General features: G+C 36.5%; 1 protein-coding gene across 1 annotated transcript in view; it reads right to left on the reverse strand.

Annotated features, from left to right (window-relative positions):
* PKN2 (protein kinase N2) overlaps window positions 1-25,403 on the reverse strand; it is a 161,728-nt gene that overhangs the window by 80,514 nt on the left and 55,811 nt on the right. Inside the window, exons 3-5 of the mRNA XM_040232372.1 lie at window positions 8,838-8,992; window positions 489-606; window positions 3-148 (exon numbers count right to left, since the gene is read on the reverse strand). Coding sequence (XP_040088306.1) covers window positions 3-148; window positions 489-606; window positions 8,838-8,992 — 419 coding nt within the window. The remainder of the gene's footprint in view (window positions 1-2; window positions 149-488; window positions 607-8,837; window positions 8,993-25,403) is intronic.

The following is a 25,403-nucleotide window of genomic DNA, read 5'->3' on the forward strand; positions in this document are numbered from 1 at the left end:
ACCTCTGAAAGTGCTTTTCTGTCTGTCACTTTTCCTGAGCCAAGTAATTTCATTACATTCTTTGCACCTTCTGCTACTGCAAACTCTATCCTAAAATGATGCCTTAATTCTTCCATTCGAAGTTCAAGAGGACTTATGACAGGTTTGGCTAGAGGAGGGAAAAAAAAAACTTACTTGAACCATTTATTTGATTTTCTAATACACAGTGACTAAAACTCAAGAAAAAGAAAGTAATTCTTATATTAAAAGAAAAGTTAGTACTTAAAAATCAATAGACACTGAAGTAAATAAACACTTAAGAGACACAATGCTAAAATACAGAATCTTTCATTTTAGCCACCCAAACTCAAAGATAAAAACTCAAGATAAAAAACAGTATGCCTCTTTCCTCCTTAATTCTGAACCACCACTTCTTTCCTATATAAAATTAATTTAGTACTATATATGCCCATAATAGTAAAAAATGACAATTTTATCTGTTCCATCACCATTATCAAAAGCCAATTCATTGGTCTGGACTGCTTGAAGAATCTGCATTCGTATCACTTCTATTTTTGTCTTGCTGTCTTGGAGCAGTTGCTGAGCTGTGCCATGGAGTTTTCGATCCTATGAAAAGTAAGTTTGAAAAGGTAAGGAGATACACAGGCAAATAAAACATTTTTCTAACTTCTAAGTAACATCAAATGATATCAGCAAGTGAAAAACAAAGGTCAAAAGAATATATTTCTGAGCACTATAATATATATACGTGTAGATACACTTAATTTCAAAAACTATCAAACTGATCAGATGGAAAATAAGAAAAACAATTCCATTAGTTAAAAGCTAGGGAGTTAGTTTTACTGAATAAACTTCTGTTATATGTCTTAAGACTTCAAGAAAGGACCTGAATTAAGTGAAATAATGTCTTCTTCTCATTCTAGTTCTGGTAACACTGAAACACAAAAAACTTACCATTTTAGGAATTGTAGTATGCAAAATAACAATCCACATAAAGATGTCCATGGGGCAATCCGCCAAACATTGTGAATTTGTTACCTTACATGTCAAAGGGGAATTAAGATAGCAGATGGAACTGAGGCTGTCAATCACCCAATCTTAAAATACAGAGTCAGATGGGCCCAATGTAATCATAAGGGTCCTTAAATGTAGAAAAGGAAGGCAGAAGAGGAGGTCATGTGAGAAGAATGGGAGCCACTGTTTTTGGCTTCAAAGACAGAGGAATAGGGCCATGAGCCAAGGAACATGGCAGCCTCCAGAAGCTAAAAAGGGCAAGGAAACAAATTTTCTCCTACATACTCCAGAAGGTGAAATTCATTTCCAATTTCTCAATTATAAAACTGTAATATAATAAACTTGAGTTGTTTTAAGCCAATGAATTTGTTAACTGATTACAGCAGCCACAGTAACCAATATACTGCTACTGCTGCTGCTAAGTCGCTTCAGTCGTGTCCGACTCTGTGCGACCCCATAGACAGAAGCCCACCAGGCTCCCCCATCCCTGGGATTCTCCAGGCAAGAACACTGGAGTGGGTTGCCATTTCCTTCTCCAAAGCATAAGAGTGAAAAGTGAAAGGGAAGTCGCTTAGTCGTGTCCGACTCTTAGCGACCCCATGGACTACAGCCTACCAGGCTCCTCCATCCATGGGATTTTCCAGGCAAGAGTACTGGAGTGGGGTGCCATTGCCTTCTTTGGTAACCAATATAGGGTTCTGTTTTTTTTTTTTTTAAAAGTCATGAGACAAGTAACAGAAGTTAATGCCATCTCCTAGTTAGTTATATTAGCTGTCAAAGTCTAATACACTTCAATCTACAAAAAAAAAGGGAATGATAAATACAACTAAGAATCAAGTCAGAAAGCACTTAATCATAGGAAAGACCAATTTTTTCATATTGTTTACACATCTCTATTTTTTAACACTAAGGCAGTCTGTTACTAATTTGAAAATACTAGAAGCTAAGAGACAGGCATCAGATGTGCAGCATCATTTCAATAAATCAAACACATACAATATATCACGACACTGAAAAGGGGAGGATGGAGATGTTTATGATGGGAGAGACAATACATAAAAGGAAAAAAAAGTGAAGTGAAAACTATAACACATTAAACACCAAACTAGGTTAACATGCATTGAAGGCAAAAGCAATTAGCAAATATATGAATTTTTCTTTCATTTCTCTCCTATTCCTACAGTTAATAATTTTGGAACGAGCATCTGGTCAGATTTTGTTGTTTATTAAATAAAATATTCAGATTTCACATTAAGGAGTTGGGCTTAAAAAGTTTATTAAGTCCTTTAAATATTCATTTACATGAAGTGTATGTGTGTATCTATGCATGCAGGCACGTGCACACACACACTACACTTTTTTAAAACTCTGCTTTACCATTAAGGACACTAGTTTGAATCTAACTGCGTGTCTATGACTCATTATATATGCTTTTATGAATATATATATTAATCTTCCAAGTTTAAAATGAAAAAAACTTTAAAATTTCCTCCTGTTATCCAGTATTAGGAAAATCAGACTAAAGATTTGAAATAACTTTTCTATTTGAGACCAGATTAAAATAATAGAAATATTAATACTTCAAAACTTCTAATTTAATGGGATATATAGATTTCCTAAAGAAATCACATAAATAGGAATACCATTCTCTACAATAGAGAGCTTCTGTAAGCATTAGATAAAACTAAAATTATATTGCCTAGCATGATTGCCATTAAAACGTTCTCTTTTAGAGGAATAAAAACAATGATTAATTATTTTAATGAAGTTCTAATGTAAAAGTATAAATATTAAGTAAAATGTTTTTAAAATACTGTTTTTCAAATAAGCTATTCCTCTTATTACTTTTATCACTATGTGTAGACAGTACTTCTGTCATTTACTTCTTCAGAAATACCCTTAACTATTTTAATTTAACATGCAAAGACAAATATTTATATTTCATTTTAAAAGGTAAATGATGTTTCCACACGGACTTCTGAAAGATCTGCACAGATGCTAAAGTGTGAAAAAGGTTTTTAAAACTGACATTGGATGCTACCTATCACAGGCAATTGACAGTTACTGAATGTCAGTCTAATGCTTTCCAGCATTCAATGAGTTTTTACTATCAGTTTTATTTTCTCAGGCATTCAATGGACTTTTTTATTGAGCACCTAATACATTCAAGGCAAGAGAAAAGCTAGATCCAAAGTATAAGACTTGGTTTATACATTACAAAAATATTGATTTTTATCCTAAGATTATGAGAAAAGTTTTACATAAATAGGTTGAACCATAAGAACATGCCAATATTTGACTGATTTTAACTAAACAAACAGCAGTTTCATTTGGTTCAACCTAACAGACCAGGTGGTGCTAGTTCTAAGAATCTGCCTGCCAATGCAGAAAATGCAAGAGATGCGAGTTTGATTCCTGGGTCAGGAAGATCCCCTGGAGGAAGAAATGAAATGGCAACCCATTCCAGTATTTTTGCCTGGAAAATCTCATAAAGAGAGGAGCCTGGTGGGCTACAGTCCATGGGGCTGGGAAGAATCAGACGTGACTGAGAACACAGCCTAACAGACTAGATAAAATAGTTGACTACAAGTAATTAGCTTTCTATACTCTACAAAGGACTCTCAAGAGTCTTCTCCAACACCACAGTTCAAGAGCATCAATTCTTTGGCGCTCAGCTTTCTTTATAGTCCAACTCTCATTGGACCACTGGAAAAACCACAGCCTTGAACAGACGAACCTTTGTTGACAAAAGTAATGTCTCTGCTTTTTAATATGCTGTCTAGGTTGGTCATAACTTTCCTTCCAAGGAGTAAGCATCTTTTAATTTCATGGCTGCAATCACCATCTGTAGCAATTTTGGAGCCCCCCAAAATAAGGTCTGTCACTGTTTCCACTGTTTCCCCATCTATTTGCCATGAAGTGATGGGACCAGATGCCATGATCTTAGTTTTCTGAATGTTCAGCTTTAAGCCAACTTTTCACTCTCCTCTTTCACTTTCATCAAGAGGCTCTTTACTTCTTCTATGGGCTTCCCTGGTAGCTCAGACGGTAAAGCGTCTGCCTACAATGTGGGAGACCCAGGTTTGATCCCTGGGTCAGGAAGATCCCCTGGAGAACAAAATGGCAACCCACTCCAGTATTCTTGCCTGGAAAATCCCATGGACTGAGAAGCCTGGTAGGCTACAGTCCATGGGGTCGCAAAAAGTTGGACACGACTGAGCGACTTTTCACTTCGCTTTCTGCCGTAAGGGTGGTGTCATCTGCATATCTGAGGTTATTGATACTTCTCCCGGTAATCTTGATTCCAGCTTGTGCTTCATCCAGCACAGCATTTCTCATGATGTACTCTGCATATAAGTTAAATAAACAGGGTGACAATATACAGCCTTGACGGACTCCTTTTTCTGTTTGGAACCAGTCTGTTGCTCCATGTCCAGTTCTAACTAAGGCCTCCTGACCTGCATACAGATTTCTCAAGAGGCAGGTCAGGTGGTCTTATTCCCATCTCTCTAAGAATTTCCCACAGTTTGTGATGATCCACAGAGTCAAAGGCTTTGGCATAGTCAAGAAAGCAGAAATAGATTTTTTTCTGGAACCATCTTGCTTTTTCCATGATCCAGCGGATGTTGGCAATTTGATCTCTGGTTCCTCTGCCTTTTCTAAAACCAGCTTGAACATCTGTAATTCATGGTTCACGTACTGTTGAAGCCTGACTTGGATAATTTTGAGCATTACTTTACTAGCATGTGAGATGAGTGCAATTGTGTGGTTGTTTGAACCTTCTTTGGCATTGCCTTTCTTTGGGATTGGAATGAAAACTGACCTTTTCCAGTCCTGTGGCCACTGCTGAGTTTTCCAAATTTGCTGGCATATTGAGTGCAGCACTTTCACAGCATCATCTTTTAGGATTTGAAACAGCTCAAATGGAATTCCATTGCCTCCACTAGCTTTGTTCGTAGTGATGCTTCCTAAGGCCCATTTGACTTTGCATTCCAGGATGTCTGGCTCTAGGTGAGTGATCACACCATCATGATTATCTGGGTCATGAAGATCTTTTCTGTACATTTCTTCTGTGTATTCTTGCCACCTCTTCTTAATATCTTCTGCTTCTGTTAGGTCCATGTGATTTCGGTCCTTATTGAGCCCATCTTTGCATGAAATGTTCCCTTGGTATATATAAGATTGGAATATGTAAACTTTAAATTTATTTTTTACTGAAGGATAATTGCTTTACAGAATTTTGTTGGTTTCTGCCAAGCAACATGAATCTGCCATAGGTATACACATGTCCCCTCCCTCTTGAACCTCTCTCCCCATCCCTCCCCTCTAGGTTATTACAGAGCCCCTGTTTGAGTTCCCTGAGTCATACAAATTCCCACTGGCTATCTGTTTTAAAAGACTGGGAAAGGAAGGCCTAGATAGATGGTCAGGTACTTTCAATGATGAAAGGGAATGAAAAAACATAGAAGCATTTTTTTTGTCAAAAGTGGTAGATGCTAGAAATAATCCAATATATTAATGAACACCTTGGTCTGTCATCTGAATATAAGAACAGGGAACATTTCTTCAACACGTCTTATCAAGCGCTCAAAAATTATTCTGAAAATCAATGTACTATTTAAGAGCCATGAATTTGCACTCTAATGTTGAAAACAGATAAAGAAATTGTGTAAATTATTACTTCAGGTAGAGGTGATGCAGTGAAAAGGGATAAAGAGAGGCAGGGCATGCTATTTTACATAGGATAGTAATGAAGAACTTTTCGAAGTGGTACATATGAACAGAGATTGTAATGAAGTGAGAAACCCATGAAAGTACTTAGGAGAAGGAGAAGAGCTATCTAGGCAGAGACAGTAAATGCAAAGGCTCTGAGCTAAGTGTGCTTGGTGTGTCCAAAAGATAGTAAAGAAGGCAATATGGCTAGAGTGTAATGAGAGAGAATGAGAGAGTTTTAGAAGCTAAGGTAGGAAGGTAGCCAGGGGTATATCATGTATGAACTTGCAGAATCACAGTAAGGACTCTTTTGTAACACTTTGTTCTAAAATTACTAGAAAGTCCCTGCAGGGTTTTTAATAAGCATGTGAAAATATCTGACTTATCTTTCAAAAGGACAACTCAGGCTCTAACATGTACAGGGGTAAAAACTGTATCACAGAATCAAATAACCAAAATTCTGAAGAGGACTATCTACTGCCTAATTGAATTAATCATACCTATCCCCAAATCTGCTCCTCATTAAGAAATACCTATCCTTGTGAAGGATACTACCATTCATCAGTCTATTCACATAACCAATCTAAGAATTATCTTTGATTCTTCCTTCTTCCTCATATCCAGACAGCACATATTTATTATACCACAACTGCTTGACTCTGTCTTCTTTTTTTTTTAACTGGTGCTATAAGAGGCTTTAAGCATGTTTAACCTTAACTACTACAAAAGCTTCCTTAAACGTGCTGTCTGTAGACTTGAGCCTCTCATTTATTTTTCAAGTCTGAGGAAGATGGATGTGAGCTATCTAAATTTTAAATCTGAACATGTATTTTCTTTGCAAAAAGTCTTTCAACAGCTCCACACATCTTTAAGATAGAATTTCAACTGCTTAATTTTGTACAAAGTACTTATAATCTGGTTTGTCTTTATGCTAGCTACACCTCTCACTATACCTCATTGCTTAAAGTCCTTTCAGTGGGGGAAAAAGGAAAAAAGAAAAAGTCTTATTATGCCTTTCTGGAGATTCAGATATTTCCCCATTAGGTCATGGCTCTTCATTGAAAATAACTTCTAGAACTGATGAATATTACTATTAGAACCAAATCTAGACAAGAATAACTCACAGACCTATCTCAGAGACCATAATGACTGCTGATATGCTCTGAATATTGAACTAGACCCCTTCTCAAATTAATGAATCTAATTAAAAATAAAAGGCTACTGGAAATTATTCATTTGTTTTATCAGGCTACTCACAGGCCTGTTTATTTTTCAACCTGTGGTTATTATAAGTTATGTTTTCCTTTCAATACATCCATAAATCTATTAAATTTGAGGAAGGGAGAGTGTTGCTTACAGACCACTTTGAGAATACGGTGAAATCTTTGGCACTCTTATTCATCCTATGTATCAGAATACTGGGGATTCTCTGGTGGGTCAGTGGTAAAGAATCTGCCTGCCAATGCAGGAGATGCAGATTCAACCCCTGGGTCAGGATGATACCCTGAAGAAGACAATGGCAACCCATTGCAGTATCTTTGCCTGGAAAATCCCATGGAGAGAGGAGCCTGGCAGGCTACAATTTTCTTTTAACTTCAAGGATTCATCAATCTCTCAATCTAATCCATCAACCCTAGGTAAAAGTTTACTCCAGAATGTTTTCATTTCAAAACTCTCAGCATAATATGGTGCATTCACAGTTTCAAGAACACCATATTTGCCTTTTAAAACAGAAGTCCAAAATAACATTTGATAAAAGCGGGAAAAAAACAAAAACTCAAACTAATGATCAATACTAAAAATAATAACACAGAAAAACCAACTCTACTACCCCGTAATAAAAGTTCAAAGTTAGTGAAGTAGTATACTATTAAGTATTAGATCATGTAAATAATATATCAAGTAGGAACAATACATTTCTCTAAAAATAATTTTTAAATTATTTTTAAATATGGCATATAATGAAACTAATTTTCACAATTAAGCTTGAAAAAATCTTATTTATAACATAAACACACACAAGTAGGTAGGGTACATATCTCCAAGCAAAGACTCCCACTGTCCCCTTCTCTTCCCCCAATTTTAAATTCCTGCTAAACTTAACAACAAAAAATTCCTACTCACTTTTATTCTGAAATTATGAAATCTCTATTAAAATATAGAAGAAACTAATTCACAGAGACAAAAACCTTTAAAATAAATAAACTGAAAGTAAAAGGGTGGATTTTATAATAAATCCATCTTTCTAAAACTTTCTGAAAATGATAAAACTATAGAACCTGAGACTGGAAAGGACCTTCATGTTAAACTGGTTTGGTTGTTCCTAACATTTTCTCTTTCACATTATATCTCAGAAAAAGGACACATTCCCATTAGTAACAAGTGCTCCCTATAACACTGGTTTTCAATTAGGAGTAACATGCCCATACCAGATGCCCTAAGCACCCAAAGATGAGTCCAATCATTGACAACAGAATGTCTTCTCTTTCCATTTGTTCTTTCTTAAAGATCTATATGTAGTGATGGAAAACTCATTGTAGCTTAAATCTTTTTAAATAAATTTTTCGTTTTATTAACAAAACAACTATAGATTTACAGAAAAGTTGCAGTTTTCTGTGGACAGTTCCTCTGCACCCTCTACTCAGACAATTCTATTTAAAAAAAATTGTACTAATTGATTTTGGTAGAAATAAGCAATTTAGAAAGTATTACTTTAGAAATCTTTAGTTTCCAACTTGTTTTATGTCAATACTTATAAATTTGGAGCTTAAAGAGATTTCAGAAATCCTAATAGAGTGTTTAAGCAGTAAAATCATGAAAAGCATAAAAATGCAAAAAATGTAGTACTAAACAAACCATGAAAAGGATACTTGTTTACAGTATACGAGCTTAAACAAGAAGAGTATCATCTTGTTCACATCGACTGTGAACATTCACATCAGATAAATTTTTTATACCTCTGTACCCTGTCCACAAATGACTGTGAAAGTGCCACAAATTCTGATTCTGGGTTTCAAATAAATTTTATCAGGTAGGCTAATTCACACACGGGGAAATCTGTGAATAATGAGAATCAACAGTATACACCTACATTTATTTACTATACTTACCTTTGAGGATCCATTCGAATACATCTGTATCATGTTCTCTGCACCTTGTTTTACTTTAAGTTCTATATCCAATTGTTTTTGTAAGGCCATCAACCTATTATTGCTGGTGGAACAACGAGAGTCACTACTGGGAGTATCTGGAGTCCGTGGGCAATCTGTAAGTCAAACAGCATGTTAAAAATTATTTACTAGGATGAATTGCTGCTTAAAATTGCAAGTTAATATTTTCAAAGAATAGAGAATTATAAAGTTTGAGATAAGCTTAAGTCATTTAAATAGAATCTCCTTATGCTTACAGATAATATGAGAATTTATTATATGGTCTTCCCTGGTGGCTCAGAGGGTAAAGCATCTGCCTGCGATGCAGGAGACCTGGGTTCCATCCCTGGGTCAGGAAGATCCCCTGGAAAAGGAAATGGCAACCCACTCCAGTATTCTTGCCTGGAGAATCCCATGGACAGAGAAGCCTGGTAGACTACAGTCCATGGGATCGCAAAGATTCGGACACGACTGAGCGACTTCACTTTCACTTTCATGCTTACAGATAATATGAGAATTTAAGTCAGGAAAATGTTCAAGTGGAGTTGTAGGACCACCTGCCAAGGATACTATGAAAGTGACTATCCTGAGTCTGAGTTTAATCACTGTTCAAAGTTTTAGTAGCACAATTACTTTATAATTAAATCAAATCATTTTGACTAATCTGTTCAACAATTAAACTAAATTCCCTACTTAGTACCTGGCTGGTTAGAAAATAAAGCATTCTCAAACAAACTCTAAAATAATTACTTATAAACAGGACTAAGGGTACTTCAAATATCATACTAGCATTAAGTAATAATCTAAGTGTATGCATAAAACCTTCACATTTTATTTTCTACTAGGATGGCAGTGGGTGTAGGAAGACCAAAAATTCAAGTCCACTGCTTTTCATAAAGCATACCATGGTACTTTTATTTGGAAACAAAAACTTCAAATACAACATTCTACTTATTCTTGGTTATCCATTATTGTTGAAACACACCTAATAATTTGACCACATATCTAAAATTCCTCATACTGAAGTTCACTATTTTGTGTTTTATCCATACCAAGTTAATGAACTTACAAAAATACAGATACTATGTTATATACTGATAAAAAATAATACCATTTTATAATTTATATAGCTACTTTACAAGGTGTAACGATCTAAGGACTTTCTTGACTCACTAGGCTTCATAACAGCCCTGTGACAAGTATTATACCTATATTACAGAAAAAAAACTACAGCACAGGGAAGTTAAGAAACTTGCCCAAGGTCATACAGCTAGTAAGTCAGTTCTGTTCCAAAGTCTAGCTTTGTAACTGCTGTGCTATGCTACCTTTTAGCCGTTTTTAAGTCTTGTAAACAGGTGTCCTAGACTCTGTGTGTATACTTACACATTTAACAGTACAATTTATACACACAAATATGTGTATATATGCATATTAATTCTTTAAGAAAAACCACCATCCGAGACAGATATTAGGCAAACTTTACACGTCAGGAAATAGGTAAAGTTAGAGTTATTAGAAAGTGAAAGTTAGAAAGTTAAGTCGCTCAGTCGTGTCCAACTCTTTGCAACCCTGTGGACTGTAGCCCACCAGGCTCCTCTGTCCATGGGATTCTCCAGGCAAGAATACTGGAGTGGGTTGCCATTTCCCTCTCCAGGGGATCTTCCCGACCCAGGGATTGAACCCAGGTCTCCCGCATTAGAGCCAGACGCTTTAACCTCTGAGCCACAAGGATGAAATTCATGAATGGTTTTTATTGTTACTGAACTCTCATATTACAAATGAGCTGCTCCAAAAGTTGATTTTTTTAAAAAGTGACATACACTTAAAACTACTATAAAAGGTAGATAATTTTTCAGGCACACAAAAGAACTATTAAATGTATTTCTATGGAAAGAATGTTTGTTCACCCCCAAAATTCATATGTTGCACCTCTAGTGTGAGAGAACTTGGAGGTGAAGCTTTCAGGAGTAATGAGGTCATAAGGGCAGTCTCCCTTAGTTATGTGAGGATATGGTGAAAAAATGTCTACAAAAGAGGAAGAGGGCCATCATTATAACTCTATGTTGGCACCTTAATCTTGGAGTTCTCAGCTTCCAGAACTATGAGAAACAAATTTCTAGTTCATGGTATTTTGTTTAAATACCACAGTCTATGGTAAATTCTTTTTTTTAATTGCTAAGAAGTAATTCCTTTATTATTATATTTTTATTTACTATTTATTTTGGCTTCATCGGGTATTTGTTGCTGCACAAGGGCTTCTCTAGCTACAGTGTGTGGGCTCAGGAATTGCAGCACACAGGCTTGGCTGTGGTATGTGTAATCTCAGTTCCCTGGCCAGGGATCAAACCCAGGCCCCCTTCATTTGTAGTGTGGAGTGACCACTGGGGAAGTTCCTATGGTATTTTGTTAAAGCAGCCTAGATTAAGACATAAATATACACACAAACATACCCACACACACACACTTCAGGGGTTGTGCCTAGGTCTGAATCTGTTTTGGCCCTGAGATTTAGTACAAACCATGAGATATGGGATAAAGTACCTAATAGCTCTGTGCCTCGTATTTCTCCTCTGTTAAATAGTGAAAATGACCTCTACCCCACAGAATTATTGTGACTAAATGTTATGTGTAAAGAGCTTAGAAAAGGGCAGGGTGCATAATAAATCCAATAAACATTAACTAGAACTAGTGAGTGTACAAGTGTTTGCTGAATACATAAATCAAATGCACGTTACAGTGGATTAAAAGTATAAAAGTATTAAAAGTATATTCAGATTTGTGAACAATTATGTTTTCTCCTCCATTTCCCCTTTTTTTAAAACATAAATGATATAAGACTCTTGGAAAAAACTTAAAATTATACAAAATCTGGTACATAAAGTTAATTTCTAGTAAGCACATTTTTTAAAATAACTGGAATGCAATCAGAGTTAAAAGGTCCTCATTAGAGACACGTATGGAAATGTATTGCTTATAAAATATTTGATGGTGTTTAGTCTACAGTGAGAAAGAGAAATGATTCTTGCCTAAACATTTAAAAAACTATGAAAGAAGCTGTCCTTTCACAATCTTTTCAAAGCGTAGAGAATTAGAAACAATGGGTAAAGGTAGTGGTAGGAAAACTTTTAATACAGGAAAAGAGAAATTCCTTATATTTTGAGTTATCTAAAAATTAAATGGTTTACCTTAAAAATGTAATAAAATCCCTTGTCTCTGTAAGCATTTACATAGAAACTAAACTATTAAAGATACTAAATAAGAAATTCTTGCACATTAAAGCACGTTGTCCAGGACACTGAAATATCCATTCAGGTGAATTTGTAATAATACTATAATGTCTAATACTGTTTCCATGGAAAACTATATCTTGAGTTTTAAAAGAATTTTAAGAACATAGAAAATAACACACTGGTGGACTTCCCTGACAGTTCAGTGGTTGAGAATCCGCTTATCAATCAATGCAAAGGACACGGGTTCAATCCCTGATCCGGGAAGATTCTACATGCCACAGGGAAAATAAGCCCTGTGTGCCCCAACTACTGAACCTGTGCTCCACAAGAAGACCATACACCAAGTCAAAGAGTAGCTAGCCCTCACTTGCTGCAACTATAGAAAGCCCGCACCCAGCAACAAAGACCCAGCACAGCCAATAAATAAATAAAATTTAAAAAAAGAAAGAACGAACACAATGGTTAAGAGTCTGGGCTCTTGAGGTCAGAATGTCTGAGTTAAAATCCTGTGACTGTTACTTATTGGTGTGATCTTAACCAGATACTTAATATCTGTTATAATTATCTAACCACAAATTGGGTGTTATTGTGAAGATAAATCCTGAATAGTGCTTAGGCTAAACTGTAGGGCTCAATAAAATTACATGTCAGGGCTCAGTTAAGCAGCCGAAATTTCTGCCACCTAATCTCCAAAGGAACTCACAGATTTTGTAATATAACCTCATTTTACAAATAAAAAAGCATACTCAGAGAGGCTAAGTAATTTGGAAAAGTCACAAGTATATGCCAAGTCAGAAATTCAACTTTAGAAATGTCTTGTTTTATAAAGCCCACTTTTTACTCATTTAGAGGTTAGGAAAACACTGTGCTATATTCTTTAGATCTCAGCTGTTTTCTCTTTCAACCTGCTACTTTCTCTAGTTTATTTATAATTTTTTTAAAACTTTTATACAATCTTTAAAGGTTACTTTCCATTTACAGTTATTACAAAATATTTGCAATTACTAGTGTTGTATTGTACATCCTTGAGTTTATCTTACACTCAATAGTTTGTACCTCACTCTCCCACACCCATACTGCCCTCCCCCAACTTTTCTCTCCTCACTGGTAACCACTAGGTTGTTCTCTGTTATCAACAACTTTGCTTATTTTATGTTATATTCATTTGTCTTATTTTCGAATTCCAGATAAGCAGTATCATATAGTGTTTATCTTTCTGACTTATTTCACTTAGCACAATGTCCTCCAAGTCCATCCATGTGACTACAATGGCAAAACTTTATTTTTCATAGCTGAGTAGTATTCCATTACACACACACACACATACACACCACAGCTTCTTTATCCATTCATCAGTGAATGGACACTTAGGTCATTTCCATACTTTGGCTATTATAAACAATGCTGCTATGAACATTGGGGTGCATGCATTTTTTTGAATTGGTGGTTTGGGTTTTTTTTGGATATATACCCAGGAGTGGAATACTGAGTCATATTTATTTCTGAGAAATCTCCATACTTTTTCCACAGTGGTTCCACCAATTTACATTCCCATCAACAGTGTACAAGGATTCCCTTTTCTCCATCTCCTTGCAGACATTTGGTTTTTATAGGCTTTTTGATGATAGCCATTCTGACAGATGTGAGGTGATACCTCTTTGTGGTTCTGATTTGCATTCCCCTAATGATTAGCAATAATGAGCATCTTTTCATGTGCCTGTTGGCCATCTGCATTTCTTCTTTGGCAAAGTGTCTATTCATTTCTTAGGGCTATTTTAAAAATTTAAAAAAGCACTGAGTTGTATGAGCTGTTTACATATGTTGGGTATTGATCCTTTATTAGTTGTATCACTTGAAAACATTTTCTTCCATTCAATACATTGTCTTTTTGTTTTGTCAATGGTTTCCTCTGCTATGCAAAAGCTTTTTAGGTAGATCTCATCTGTTTATTTTTGCTTTTATTTCCTTTACTTTAGAAGAGGGTTCCAAAAAAGAATCACCATGATTTATGTCAAAGAGTGTTCTGCCTGTTTTCTTGTTGGAAGTTTAACATTTTTGGATTTAAATAGACCTTTAATCCATTCGGAATTTATTTTTGTACATGATGACAGACAATGTTCTAATTTCGTTCTTTTATATGCAGCTGTGCAGTTTCTCCAGCACCACTTGCTGAAGAGAATGTCTTTTCTCCATTGTATACTCTTGCCTCCTTTGTCATAGATTAATTGACCATAAGAATATGGGTTTATTTCTGGGCTTTCTATCCTATTCCCTTGATTTTGTGCCAGTACCATACTGGTTTGATAACTGTAGCTTTGCAGTATAGTCTGAAGTCAAGGAGCTTGATTCCTACAGCTCTGTTCTTTGTCAAGATTGTTTTGGCTATTCAGGGACTTTTGTGTTTCTATATAAATTCTAAAATTGTTTTAGTTCTGTGAAAAATGTTATTGGTTATTTTGACAGAGATTGCACTGAATCTGTAGATTACCTTGGGTAATACGGTCATTTTAATAATAGTGATTCTTCCAATTCAAGAACAGGGTATATCTTTCCATCTGTGTCATCTTCAATTTCTTTCATCAGAATCTTATAGTTTTTGGAATACAGGTCTTTTGCATCCTTAGTTATTTCATTCTTTTTGACACAATGGTAAATGGGATTGTTTCCTTATCTTTCTGATTGTTCACTGTGAATGTATAGAAATGCAATAGATCTCTGTATATTAATTGTGTATCCTGCAAATGTGCGGAATTCATCAAAGAGCATCTTTAGGTGGCATCTTTAGGATTTCCTAGGTATAGCACAATGTCATCTGGAAACCGTGAGTTTTACTTCTTCCTTTCCAATTTGCACTTTTTTTTTTCTCTCTCTCTGATTGCTCTGGCTGCTGCTACTGCTGCTGGCAAGTCGCTTCAGTCGTGTCCAACTCTGTACTAAATGATGTTAAATAAAAGCAGTGAGAATCTTATTTCTGATCTTGGAGGAAATGCTTTCTACTTTTCACCACTGAGTATGATGTTAGCTCTGGGACTGCCATATATAGCCTTTGCTATGTTTAAGTATGTTCTCTCTATCCTCATTTTCTGGAGAATTTTTATCATAAAAGGATGTTGAATTTTATTAAAAGTTTTTTCTGCATCCATTGAGATGATCAGGTTTTTTCCTCAATTTGTTAATGTTGTGTATCACACTGATTGACTTTTGTATACTGAAAAACCCTTGCATCCCTGGGCTAAATCCCACTTAATCATTGTGTATGGTTCTTTTAATGTATTGCTGGATTTGGTTTGCTAGTATTTTATCGAGGATTTTAGTGTCTATGTTCATCAGTGATATTGGCCTGTAATTGTCTTTTTGTGTGTGTGATATCTTTGGAGAACATTCTAGGAAATTATAATTCCAAAAAAATAACTCTAGAAGAGATAACAATTAGTTATAAAAAATCACAGTGCTACAAAACACCTCAAATAAATTAGCGAGGAGATATCTGAAGTCTTTAAGTACCTGACAAGGTAGGTTGACTAACTTAATACTCCATGTGTAACCTCCTTCTTTCATGCTTATAATAAGAAGTAGCTTAAGGGGAAAATAAAAAAAAAAAAAAAAAAGCAAGATTTCTCAGACTTACTTGCACTTGGGGCCTAGGGAGGGAGGCAGTGCATTCATGGTGCATGTGACAGAATTCCAGGACAGATATAAGTGGACATTTGTACCTTTGTGCTTCTGAGAATGGTCTTACTTTTCTGAACAAAAGGACTTATTGGGTTCTCATCATCCTAGTGAAGTAAAGCTTAGATTTTAATAAGAGTTCAAGAAAAGGCCTAAGGACTCTTACAAAGTAGTCAGTCAGACCAGGAAAAACATGATTAAAGACAGGAACCTCAAAAGTTGTCATCCATAACAGCTGAATTTGTTGACTTGCCTTTGGCATGGGGTGACTGGGGGGAAGGGAAATGGATATTCTTTAAAAAAAAAAAAAATCCTATTGCTCTCATACAGGTTTGACACAGGAAACCATACTATGTGACCCTGCCAAAACTAAGCATGAATTTTAATTGGCCTCAGATTAACAATGCTTTCAGGCACGTTATAGAAACAAATGCAAATCCTTTTTGAAAGAAGGCACTTTAAATCCAGGCACTAAAATAATTCCCATAGATAAAGTTCCAGTGAAAATGTACAACAATTAGAAATCACAAAGCACAGGCAGAAAAAGAAACTCACCATGAGTCAGAAAAAAACTAGGAGTAGCATAGCAAAATTTCACTTGTTGTCATTATGTTGCACAAAATGTGAAAAAGTATATTTTATAGGTAAAGTTAAATTAAAAAGTATCAAAAGAATGACTAAAGCAAGAGACTGTCAAAGATTAACAAAACTAAGCATGAATTGTAGTAGTAAAAAAATATACATATATAGATAGGTACACGGACAGCAGAATTAGAAATATAATATACGTGGTCAAGAGCAAACTGGACACGCAGAAAGAAATTATTGGAGAAATGGACTAAGACTTGAAGAAATTACTATTTGTCTCATTGGAGCACCAAAATGAAACAGAAGAGAGAATACAGGAGGAGCAATATTGAAGAGAGGGGCTAAGCACTTCTCATAATCAATGAAACACACAAATCTCAGATTCAGGAACCCAACAAATCCCAAGCAGATCAAATGAAAAGAAACCTATACCCATTATACAGAACACTGTAGACAAATAGCTTGTTAAAAACAGCTAGGGAGAAAGGGAAGAATATCAGCACAGTTTAAGTATTAGACTGGTAGCTGCCTATTCAACAACAGGGCAATCCAGAAGACATAAAATAGTTTACAGCTACTGATAGAAATTAAATGCCAACCTAAAATGATATACCAGAGAAAATATCTTTCTAAAGTCTATACCTTTAAGAAGAAAAAGAAATGAAGGAAGGTCTGAGAAGCATGAAGAAATGATATACAAGGAAAATAAATGTAAACCAACAATGACTATATAAAATAAAAATCTGATTTATGGAATTGAAGATACAATGATAGAACTAGAATATGAACGATGATAGCACATAAGTGGAGTTAAGTAGACTGAAATTATTCTAAATTTCTTACATGATATGGAAAGAAGGTATACCATTAAGAGTCTAGTTGACAAACAGAAACCACACTAGATATTTCGAACAAAGGGAATTTAACACAGGGAAATGGGTTACATCATAAACATTCAGGTATCGTGCAAAGGATTTGAGAAAAAAATTCCTTTTCTTAAATAGCTTAGAAGATACAGTCTATATACTTACATAAAGGGGTATGCGTGTCCATTTGTAAATAGTATATGTGTGCATACATTAACATGTTCAAGTATACTGAAGAATTCAAAGAACTGTGTAGTGAGCACCCATATTCCCACCACCTAGATTCTGCCAATACACACACACATACAAACACACAAACACCCCACACACATGTGAAGAAAAATTTAAAAAAAAAGAGAGAGAGAGAGAAAGCAAATATAAATGGTGGGAAAGATGGGAAAATTAGATTTGGGAGTAACAGCATCAGATTTGAAGTAAGAGACAGAGCCCAGATTATACGAAGGGTATCTGTAATGCTACAAATTTGTACTCTATTCTGTAAAGAATGGAAAGTCATTGAGAGGTTTAAAGCAAGAAAGCAACAGGATCAAAACTGAATACTAAGTAAAAATTATTGGTAGCACTGTTTAGGTTTAATTAAACCTGAACTTGGAGGCTTTAGCAGTGAGGATTGAGAATACAAATTCGAGACCTATGTCAGAGGTAGAATCTACGGGCTTGGTGAACTGACTTACACTGAAGACTGGAAGTAAAAAAGAGAGAAAGAAATCTATAGTAAACGTCAGATTTCATTTATAGATTATGGGGCCCATGCCATTAACACGGCAGAAAACAAAAGGGAAAGATTTAGAGGCAGTGTTCCAGGAATGAAGAGTTCAACTTTAAACATGACAAAAGGCAAAGTCAGTAGGATAACACCTATATTCAGGTAATTATCCAAATGGTAATAAGGTTATAAGTTCTCAGATGAAGCCCAGAAAAATCCATCTTGGTTTGAAATACCACTCTAGAAGTCAGTAGAAAATACAACATGGTTAAAACCTCCTTGTTGCTGTTCAGCTGCCAAATTGAGTCCAGTCTTTGCGACCCCATGGATAGCAGCACACCAGGCCACTCTGTCCACCACTATCTCCCTGAGTTTGCTCAAACTCATGTCCATTGAGTCAGTGATGCCATCCAACATTATTATCCTCTGTCACACCCTTCTCCTCTTGCTGTCAATTTTTCCAAGCATCAGGGTCTTTTCCAATAGTCAGTTCTTTGCATCATGTGGCCAAAGTATTTGAGCTTCAGCTTCAGCATCAGTCCTTCCAATGTGTATATTCAGGGTTGATTTCTTTTAAGATTGACTGGTTGGATCTCCTTGCAGTCCAAGGGACTCTCAAGAGTCTTCTCCAGCACCACAGTTCGAAAGTGTCAATTATTTGGCACTCAGTCTTCTTTACGGTCCAATTCTTACATCCATATTTGACTGCTGGAAAAACCGTTGCTTTGGCTATATGGGTGTTTGTCAGCAAAACGACGTCTCTGCTTTTTAAAACAGTCTAGGTTTGTCATACCTATTCTTCCAAGGAGCAAGCTTCTTTTAGTTTCATGGCTGCAGTCACCATCTGCAGTGATATTAGAGCCCAAGAAAAAAATGTCTGTCACTTTTTCCATTGTTTCCCCATCTATTTGCCATGGAAGTGATGGGACTGGAGGCCATGATCTTAGTTTTCTGAATGTTGAGTTTTAAGCCAGCTTTTCACTCTCCTCTTTCACTTTCATCAAGGGGCTCTTCAGTTTCTCTTCCCTTTCTGCCATTAAAGTGGTATCATCTGCATATCTGAGGTTGTTGAGATTTCTGCCGGCAATCTTGATTCCAGTTTGTGTTTCTTCCAGCCCAGCGTTTCTCATGATGTACTCTGCATATAAGTTAAATAAGCAGGGTGACAATACACAGCCTTGACGTACTCCTTTTCCTATTTGGAGCCTGTCTGTTGTTCCATGTCCAGTTCTAACTGTTGCTTCTTGTCCTGCATACAGGTTTCTCAAGAGGCAGGTAAGGTGGTCTGCTATCCCTATCTCTTGAAGAATATTCCAGTTTGTTGTTATCCACACATTCAAAGGCTTTAGCTTAGTTCATTGACTATATGTTTTTTTTTCTAATTCTCTAGTTATTCTTGTTATTCTCCTTATGGATAACATTTTCCAAGGGCAGAAAGATGAGTAAAAATGGAATTTTCTAGTAGTTTCCCCAACAACGTGTAGAGCAACAGATATACTGTTTCTGGTGCTTTTAGTATTTTCTCTAAATCCACAACTGAGCAATTGGCTTTCAAAATGAGTTAAGAGTTCTAGAACACAGGAGCAGTCCTCATCCATAGTAGACTCCTAACTAAGGCTCAGCCTTAAACTGTTTCCTTGATTTTCTTGTAGGTTAGTATTGTAACTGAATCTTTACTTCCCAGCCTCAGGAAAGTTTCCTCAGATTTTACTTACATGCCAATACAGGTTTCATGTTCAGATTTAGAAAAGCTTAAATGTCTCATGGACTTTCCTGGTGGCTCAGTGGTAAAAATCAGCCTGCGATGCAGGAGACACAGATTCAATCCCTGGGTTGGGAAGATCCCCCTGGAGAAGGAAATGGCAACCCACTCCAATATTATTGCCTGGGAAATCCCATGGACAGAGGAGCCTGGCAAGCTACAGTCCATGGGGTTGTGGAGTTGGACATGACTTAGTTACTAAAGAACAACAATTAAATGCCTCATACTTGACCTTTTCTTAGGCTATTAAAACCCCTGTTCACCAAACACCAAAGAAAGAGCATAAATAGTCTGTATTTTCTTTGTTTTATGAATGAGAAACAAGGCCTGGAGAGGCTGTACCACTACAAGTGGTATACAACCCCATAAATACATGATGGCCCAGCTGGGATGACACCTTGGATTATCCAAACTATGGTCTTTATACCTAGCTGACACCCAATGCTCAATATTCATAATGTTGTCTTGTATAGCCAGGATGTTTGTTTAGGGAACAAAACTATTTATTTAATTTTTCTAAATTAAGAGGAAATACAACTGAATATAACTGAAGTATATAACTGAAGTAAATCTAGCCAAATCTAAATTAATAAAGGTAGTAATATGCTGAAGCACTGTCTTCCTATTTATCTACCACTTTTCACAAAGTCAGTCTATGTCTCTTAGTTACCATTCACTGGTCAACATTTTGGTTTGTACTTATACACAGTACTTATACACTGATTTTTAAAATGAGCTGCTCTAGATTCTTGACCCATGTTACAATCATGTTATCTGTGTTTATTTCCCTCCAGATGCACCTGGTTTAAACAGATATGCTTACCTTATACAGTCATCTGGAAACTGTCCAGATTATAATAAATGCTCATTAGTTATTAATGGATCTTAATTTAGATCTTTGTGTACTCAGGGTGACCTTTGTCAGATGTCACTCAACTGAAGTAATTTTGCTGAAGTAATTCATAACTAGTACAACCTTTAATTGAACTTTCTTAGTATTTTACAAAAACAGCATGGATAGGATTGTGGGTTACAGGTCAGACCCTGTAAAACTCTTAAGAGAAAAACATAGGTACAACACATTTTGACATAAGTTGCAGCAACATCTTTTTTAATACATCTTTTAGAGTAACAAAAATAAAAATAAACAAATGGGACCTAACTAAACTTAAAATCTTTTGCACGGCAAGTTCAGTTCAGTTCAGTTGCTCAGTCGTGTCTGATTCTTTGCAACCCCATGGACTGCAGCACGCCAGGCCTCCCTGTCCCTCACTAACTCAGTTTAGTAAAACTCATGTCCATTGAATCAGTGATGCCATCCAACCATCTCATCCTTCATCATCCCCTTCTCCTCCCACCTTCAATCTTTCCCAGCATCATGGTCTTTTCAAATGAGTTACTTCTTTGAATCAGGTGGCCAAAGTATTGGAGCTTTAGCTTCAACATCAGTCCTTCCAACGAATATTCAGGACTGATTTCCTTTAGAATGGACTGGTTGGATCTCCTTGCAGTCCAAAGGATTCTCAAGAGTCTTCTCCAACATCGCAGTTCAAAAGCATCAATTCTTCAGCACTCAGCTTTCTTTACAGTCCAACACTCACATCCATACATGACCACTGGAAAAACCATAGCTTTGACTAGACGGACCTTTGTCAGCAAACTAATGCCTCTGTTTTTTAATAACCTGTCTAGGTTGCTCATAACTTTTCTTCCAAGGAGTAAGCGTCTTTTAATTTCATGGCTGCAATCACTATCTGCAGTAATTTTGGAGCCCAGAAAAATAAAGTCTGACACTGTTTCCACTGTTTCCCCATCTATTTCCCATGAAGTGATGGGACCAGATGCCATGATCTTCGTTTTCTGAATGTTGAGCTTTAAGCCCACTTTTTTTTCATCAAGAGGCTCTTTAGTTCTTCTTTCTGACATAAGGGTGGTGTCATCTGCATATCTGAGGTGACTGATATTTCTCCCAGCAATCTTGACTCCAGCTTGTGTTTCTTCCAGCCCAGCGTTTCTCATGATGTACTCTGCATATAAGTTAAATAAGCAGGGTGACAATATACAGCCTTGACATACTCCTTTTCCTATTTGGAAGCAGTCTGTTGTTCCATGTCCAGTTCGAACTGTTGCTTCCTGACCTGCATTCAGATTTCTCAAGAGGCAGGTCAGGTGGTCTGGTATGCCCATCTCTTTCAGGATTTTCCAGTTTGTGGTGATCCACACAATCAAAGGCTTTGGCATAGTCAATAAAGCAGAAATAGATGTTTTTCTGGAACTCTCTTGCTTTCTCAATGATCCAACGGATGTTGGCAATTTGATCTCTGGTTCCTCTGCCTTTTCTAAAACCAGCTTGAACATCTGGAAGTTCACGGTTCATGTACTGTTGTTGCCTGGCTTGGAGAATTTTGAGCAAAGCAAAGGAAGCCATAAATAAGAAGAAAAGATAACCCTCAGAATGGAAGAAAATAGATGCAAACAAAGCAACTGACAAAGGATTGATCTCCAAAATATACAAGCAGCTCATGCAGGTCAATTTCAAAAAAACAAACAACCCAATCAAAAAATGGGCGGAAGACCTAGACATTTCTCCAAAGAAGACAAAGATACAGATGGCTAACACATGAAAAGATGCTCAACATCATTCATTATTAGAGAAATGGAAATCAAAACTACAATGAGGTATATCACCTGACACTGGTCAGAATGGCCATCATTAAAAAAATCTACAAACAATAAATGCTGGAGAGGGTACGGAGAGAAGGAACCCTCTTACACTATTGGTGGGAATGTAAACTGATACAGCCACTATGGAGAACAGTATGGAAAGTCCTTAAAAACTAAAAATAGAGGAACCACATGATCTAGCAATCCCACTCCTGGGCATATACCCAGAGAAAACTATAATTCCAAAAGATACATGCACCCCAATGCTCACTGAAGTACTATTTACAATAGCCAGGACATGGAAGTAACCTAAATGTCCATCAACAGAGGAACGGATAAAGAAGATGTGATACATACATACAATGGAATATTACTCGGCCATTTAAAGAGAAAAGACTGTGGCATTTGCAGAGATGTACATGGAACCACAGACTGTCATACAGACTGAAGTAAGTCAGAAAGAAAGCTAATGTTAACACACATGTGTGGAATCCTATTTGCAAAGCAGAAACAAAGACACAGATGTATAAAAAAAATTAACGGATAAGAGGGGAAGTGGGGGAGTGTTATGCATTGGGAAATTGGGATTGACACGTACACATTACTATGTATAAAATATATAAGTAATGAGAACCTACTGTATAGCACAGGGAACTCTACTTGGTGTTCTGTGATGACCTAACTAGAAGGGAAATCCAAAAAAAGGAGTATATATGTATGGCTGATTTAGTTTGCTGAATAGCAGAAAATGACACAGCAGTGTAAAGCAACAATACTCCAATTTAAAAAAAAACAAACCTGTCTTCCCAAGTGACCGTACTGTTTTTGCATTCCTACCAGCAAAGGGTAAAAGATTATCTGACCCAAAGCATTTGAGCATAACATCTAACCCATCATTGTCTGTGACTATGCTATGCTGTCACAGGGAAAAACCCCAACAAACCAAGCTTAAGTATAAAAGTAAGATAAGAATATTATATTTTTTCAGTTCAGTTCAGTCGCTTAGTCATGCCCAACTCTTTGCAACCCCATGAATCGCAGCACACCAGGCCTCCCTGTCCATCACTAACTACTCCTGGAGTTCACTCAAACTCATGTCCATGGAGTCAGTGATGCCTTACCAGCCATCTCATCCTCTGTCATCCCGTTCTCCTCCTGCCCTCAATCCCTCCCAGCATCAGTCTTTTTCTAATGAGTCAACTCTTCACAAGAGATAGCCACAGTACTGGAGTTTCAGCTTTAGCATCAGTCCTTCCAATGAACACCTAGGGTTGATCTCCTTTAAAATGCACTGATTGGATCTCCTTGCAGTCCAAGGGACTCTCAAGAGTCTTCTCCAACAACACAGTTCAAAAGCATCAATTCTTCAGTGCTCAGCTTTCTTTATAGTCCAGCTCTCACACATGACCACTGGAAAAACCATACCCTTGACTAGACGGACCTTTGTTGGCAAAGTAATGTCTCTGCTTTTGAATATGCTATCTAGGTTGGTCATAAATTTCCTTCTAAGGAGTAAGCTTCTTTTAATTTCATGGCTGCAATCACCATCTGCAGTGATTCTAGAGCCCAAAAAATAAAGTCTGACACTGTTTCCACTGTTTCCCCATCTATTTGCCATGAAGTGATGGGACCAGATGCCATGATCTTCGTTTTCTGAATGTTGAGCTTTAAGCCACCTTTTTTACTCTCCTCTTTCACTTCACTTTCATCAAGAGGTTTTTTAGTTCCTCTTCACTTTCTGCCATAAGGGTGATGTCATCTGCATATCTGAAGTTATTGATATTTTTCCCGGCAATCTTGATTCCAGCTTGTGCTTCTTCCAGTCCAGTGTTTCTCATGATGTACTCTGCATAGAAGTTAAATAAGCAGGGTGACAATATACAGCCTTGATGTACTCCTTTTCCTATTTGGAGCCAGTCTGTTGTTCCATGTCCAGTTCTAACTGTTGCTTCCAGACCTGCATATAGGTTTCTCAAGAAGCAGGTCAGGTGGTCTGGTATGCCCGTCTCTTTCAGAATTTTCCACAGTTTATTGTGATCCACACAGTCAAAGGCTTTGGCATAGTCAAGAAAGCAGAAATAGATGTTTTTCTGGAACTCTCTTGCTTTTTCCATGATCCAGCGGATGTTGGCAATTTGATCTCTGGTTCCTCTGCCTTTTCTAAAACCAGCTTGAACATCAGGAAGTTCACGGTTCACGTATTGCTGAAGCCTGGCTTGAAGAATTTTGAGCATTACTTTACTAGCGTTTGAGATGAGTGCAATTGTGCGGTAGTTTGAGCATTCTTTGGCATTTCTCTTCTTTGGGATTGGAATAAAAACTGACCTTTTCCAGTCCTGAAGCCACTGCTCAGTTTTCCAAATTTGCTGGCATACTGAGTGCAGCACTTTCAGCTCATCATCTTTCAGGATTTGAAATAGCTCAACTGGAATTCCATCACCTCCACTAGCTTTGTTTGTAGTGATGCTTTTTAATTAAGCAGAAATACCAGCAACAGAAAAAGGAGAAGAAAATGTATGAAAGCCAGAAGTTTCATAATTTGATGAAAACCATTAATCCACACACCTAAGAAGCCCCAGATAAATATAAAGAAAGTCACACCTAAGCTCATCGTAGTCAAAGCATTAAAAACTGAAAACAAAGAGGAAAATCTTGAAAGCAGCAAGAGGAAAAAGACTCACACAGAGCAATAACTACGAATATCAGACTCCTCATATGAAAGGATAGAGGACCACCAGAAGTGGGATGACACAGCCAAAGTCCTAGATAGAAAAACTGTTAACCAACAATTCTATATCCAGCAAAACTATCCTTCAAAAATGAAGGTGAAATAATTCCCAGTTAAACAAAGATAGCAGGAATTTATTGCTATCTGAACTTTCTTACAAGAAATATTAAAAGTTTTTCAGATTGAGAAGAAATGGTACCAGCTGGTAACTTAAACCCACATGAAGAAATAAAATGCTCTAGAAAAGTTAAATACCTATGTAAAGATAAGTTTATATAAAAGTTTTATGTGAA

The sequence above is a fragment of the Oryx dammah genome, unplaced genomic scaffold (assembly GCF_014754425.2).
Source record: "Oryx dammah isolate SB20612 unplaced genomic scaffold, SCBI_Odam_1.1 HiC_scaffold_28, whole genome shotgun sequence".
Taxonomy (NCBI): domain Eukaryota; kingdom Metazoa; phylum Chordata; class Mammalia; order Artiodactyla; family Bovidae; genus Oryx; species Oryx dammah.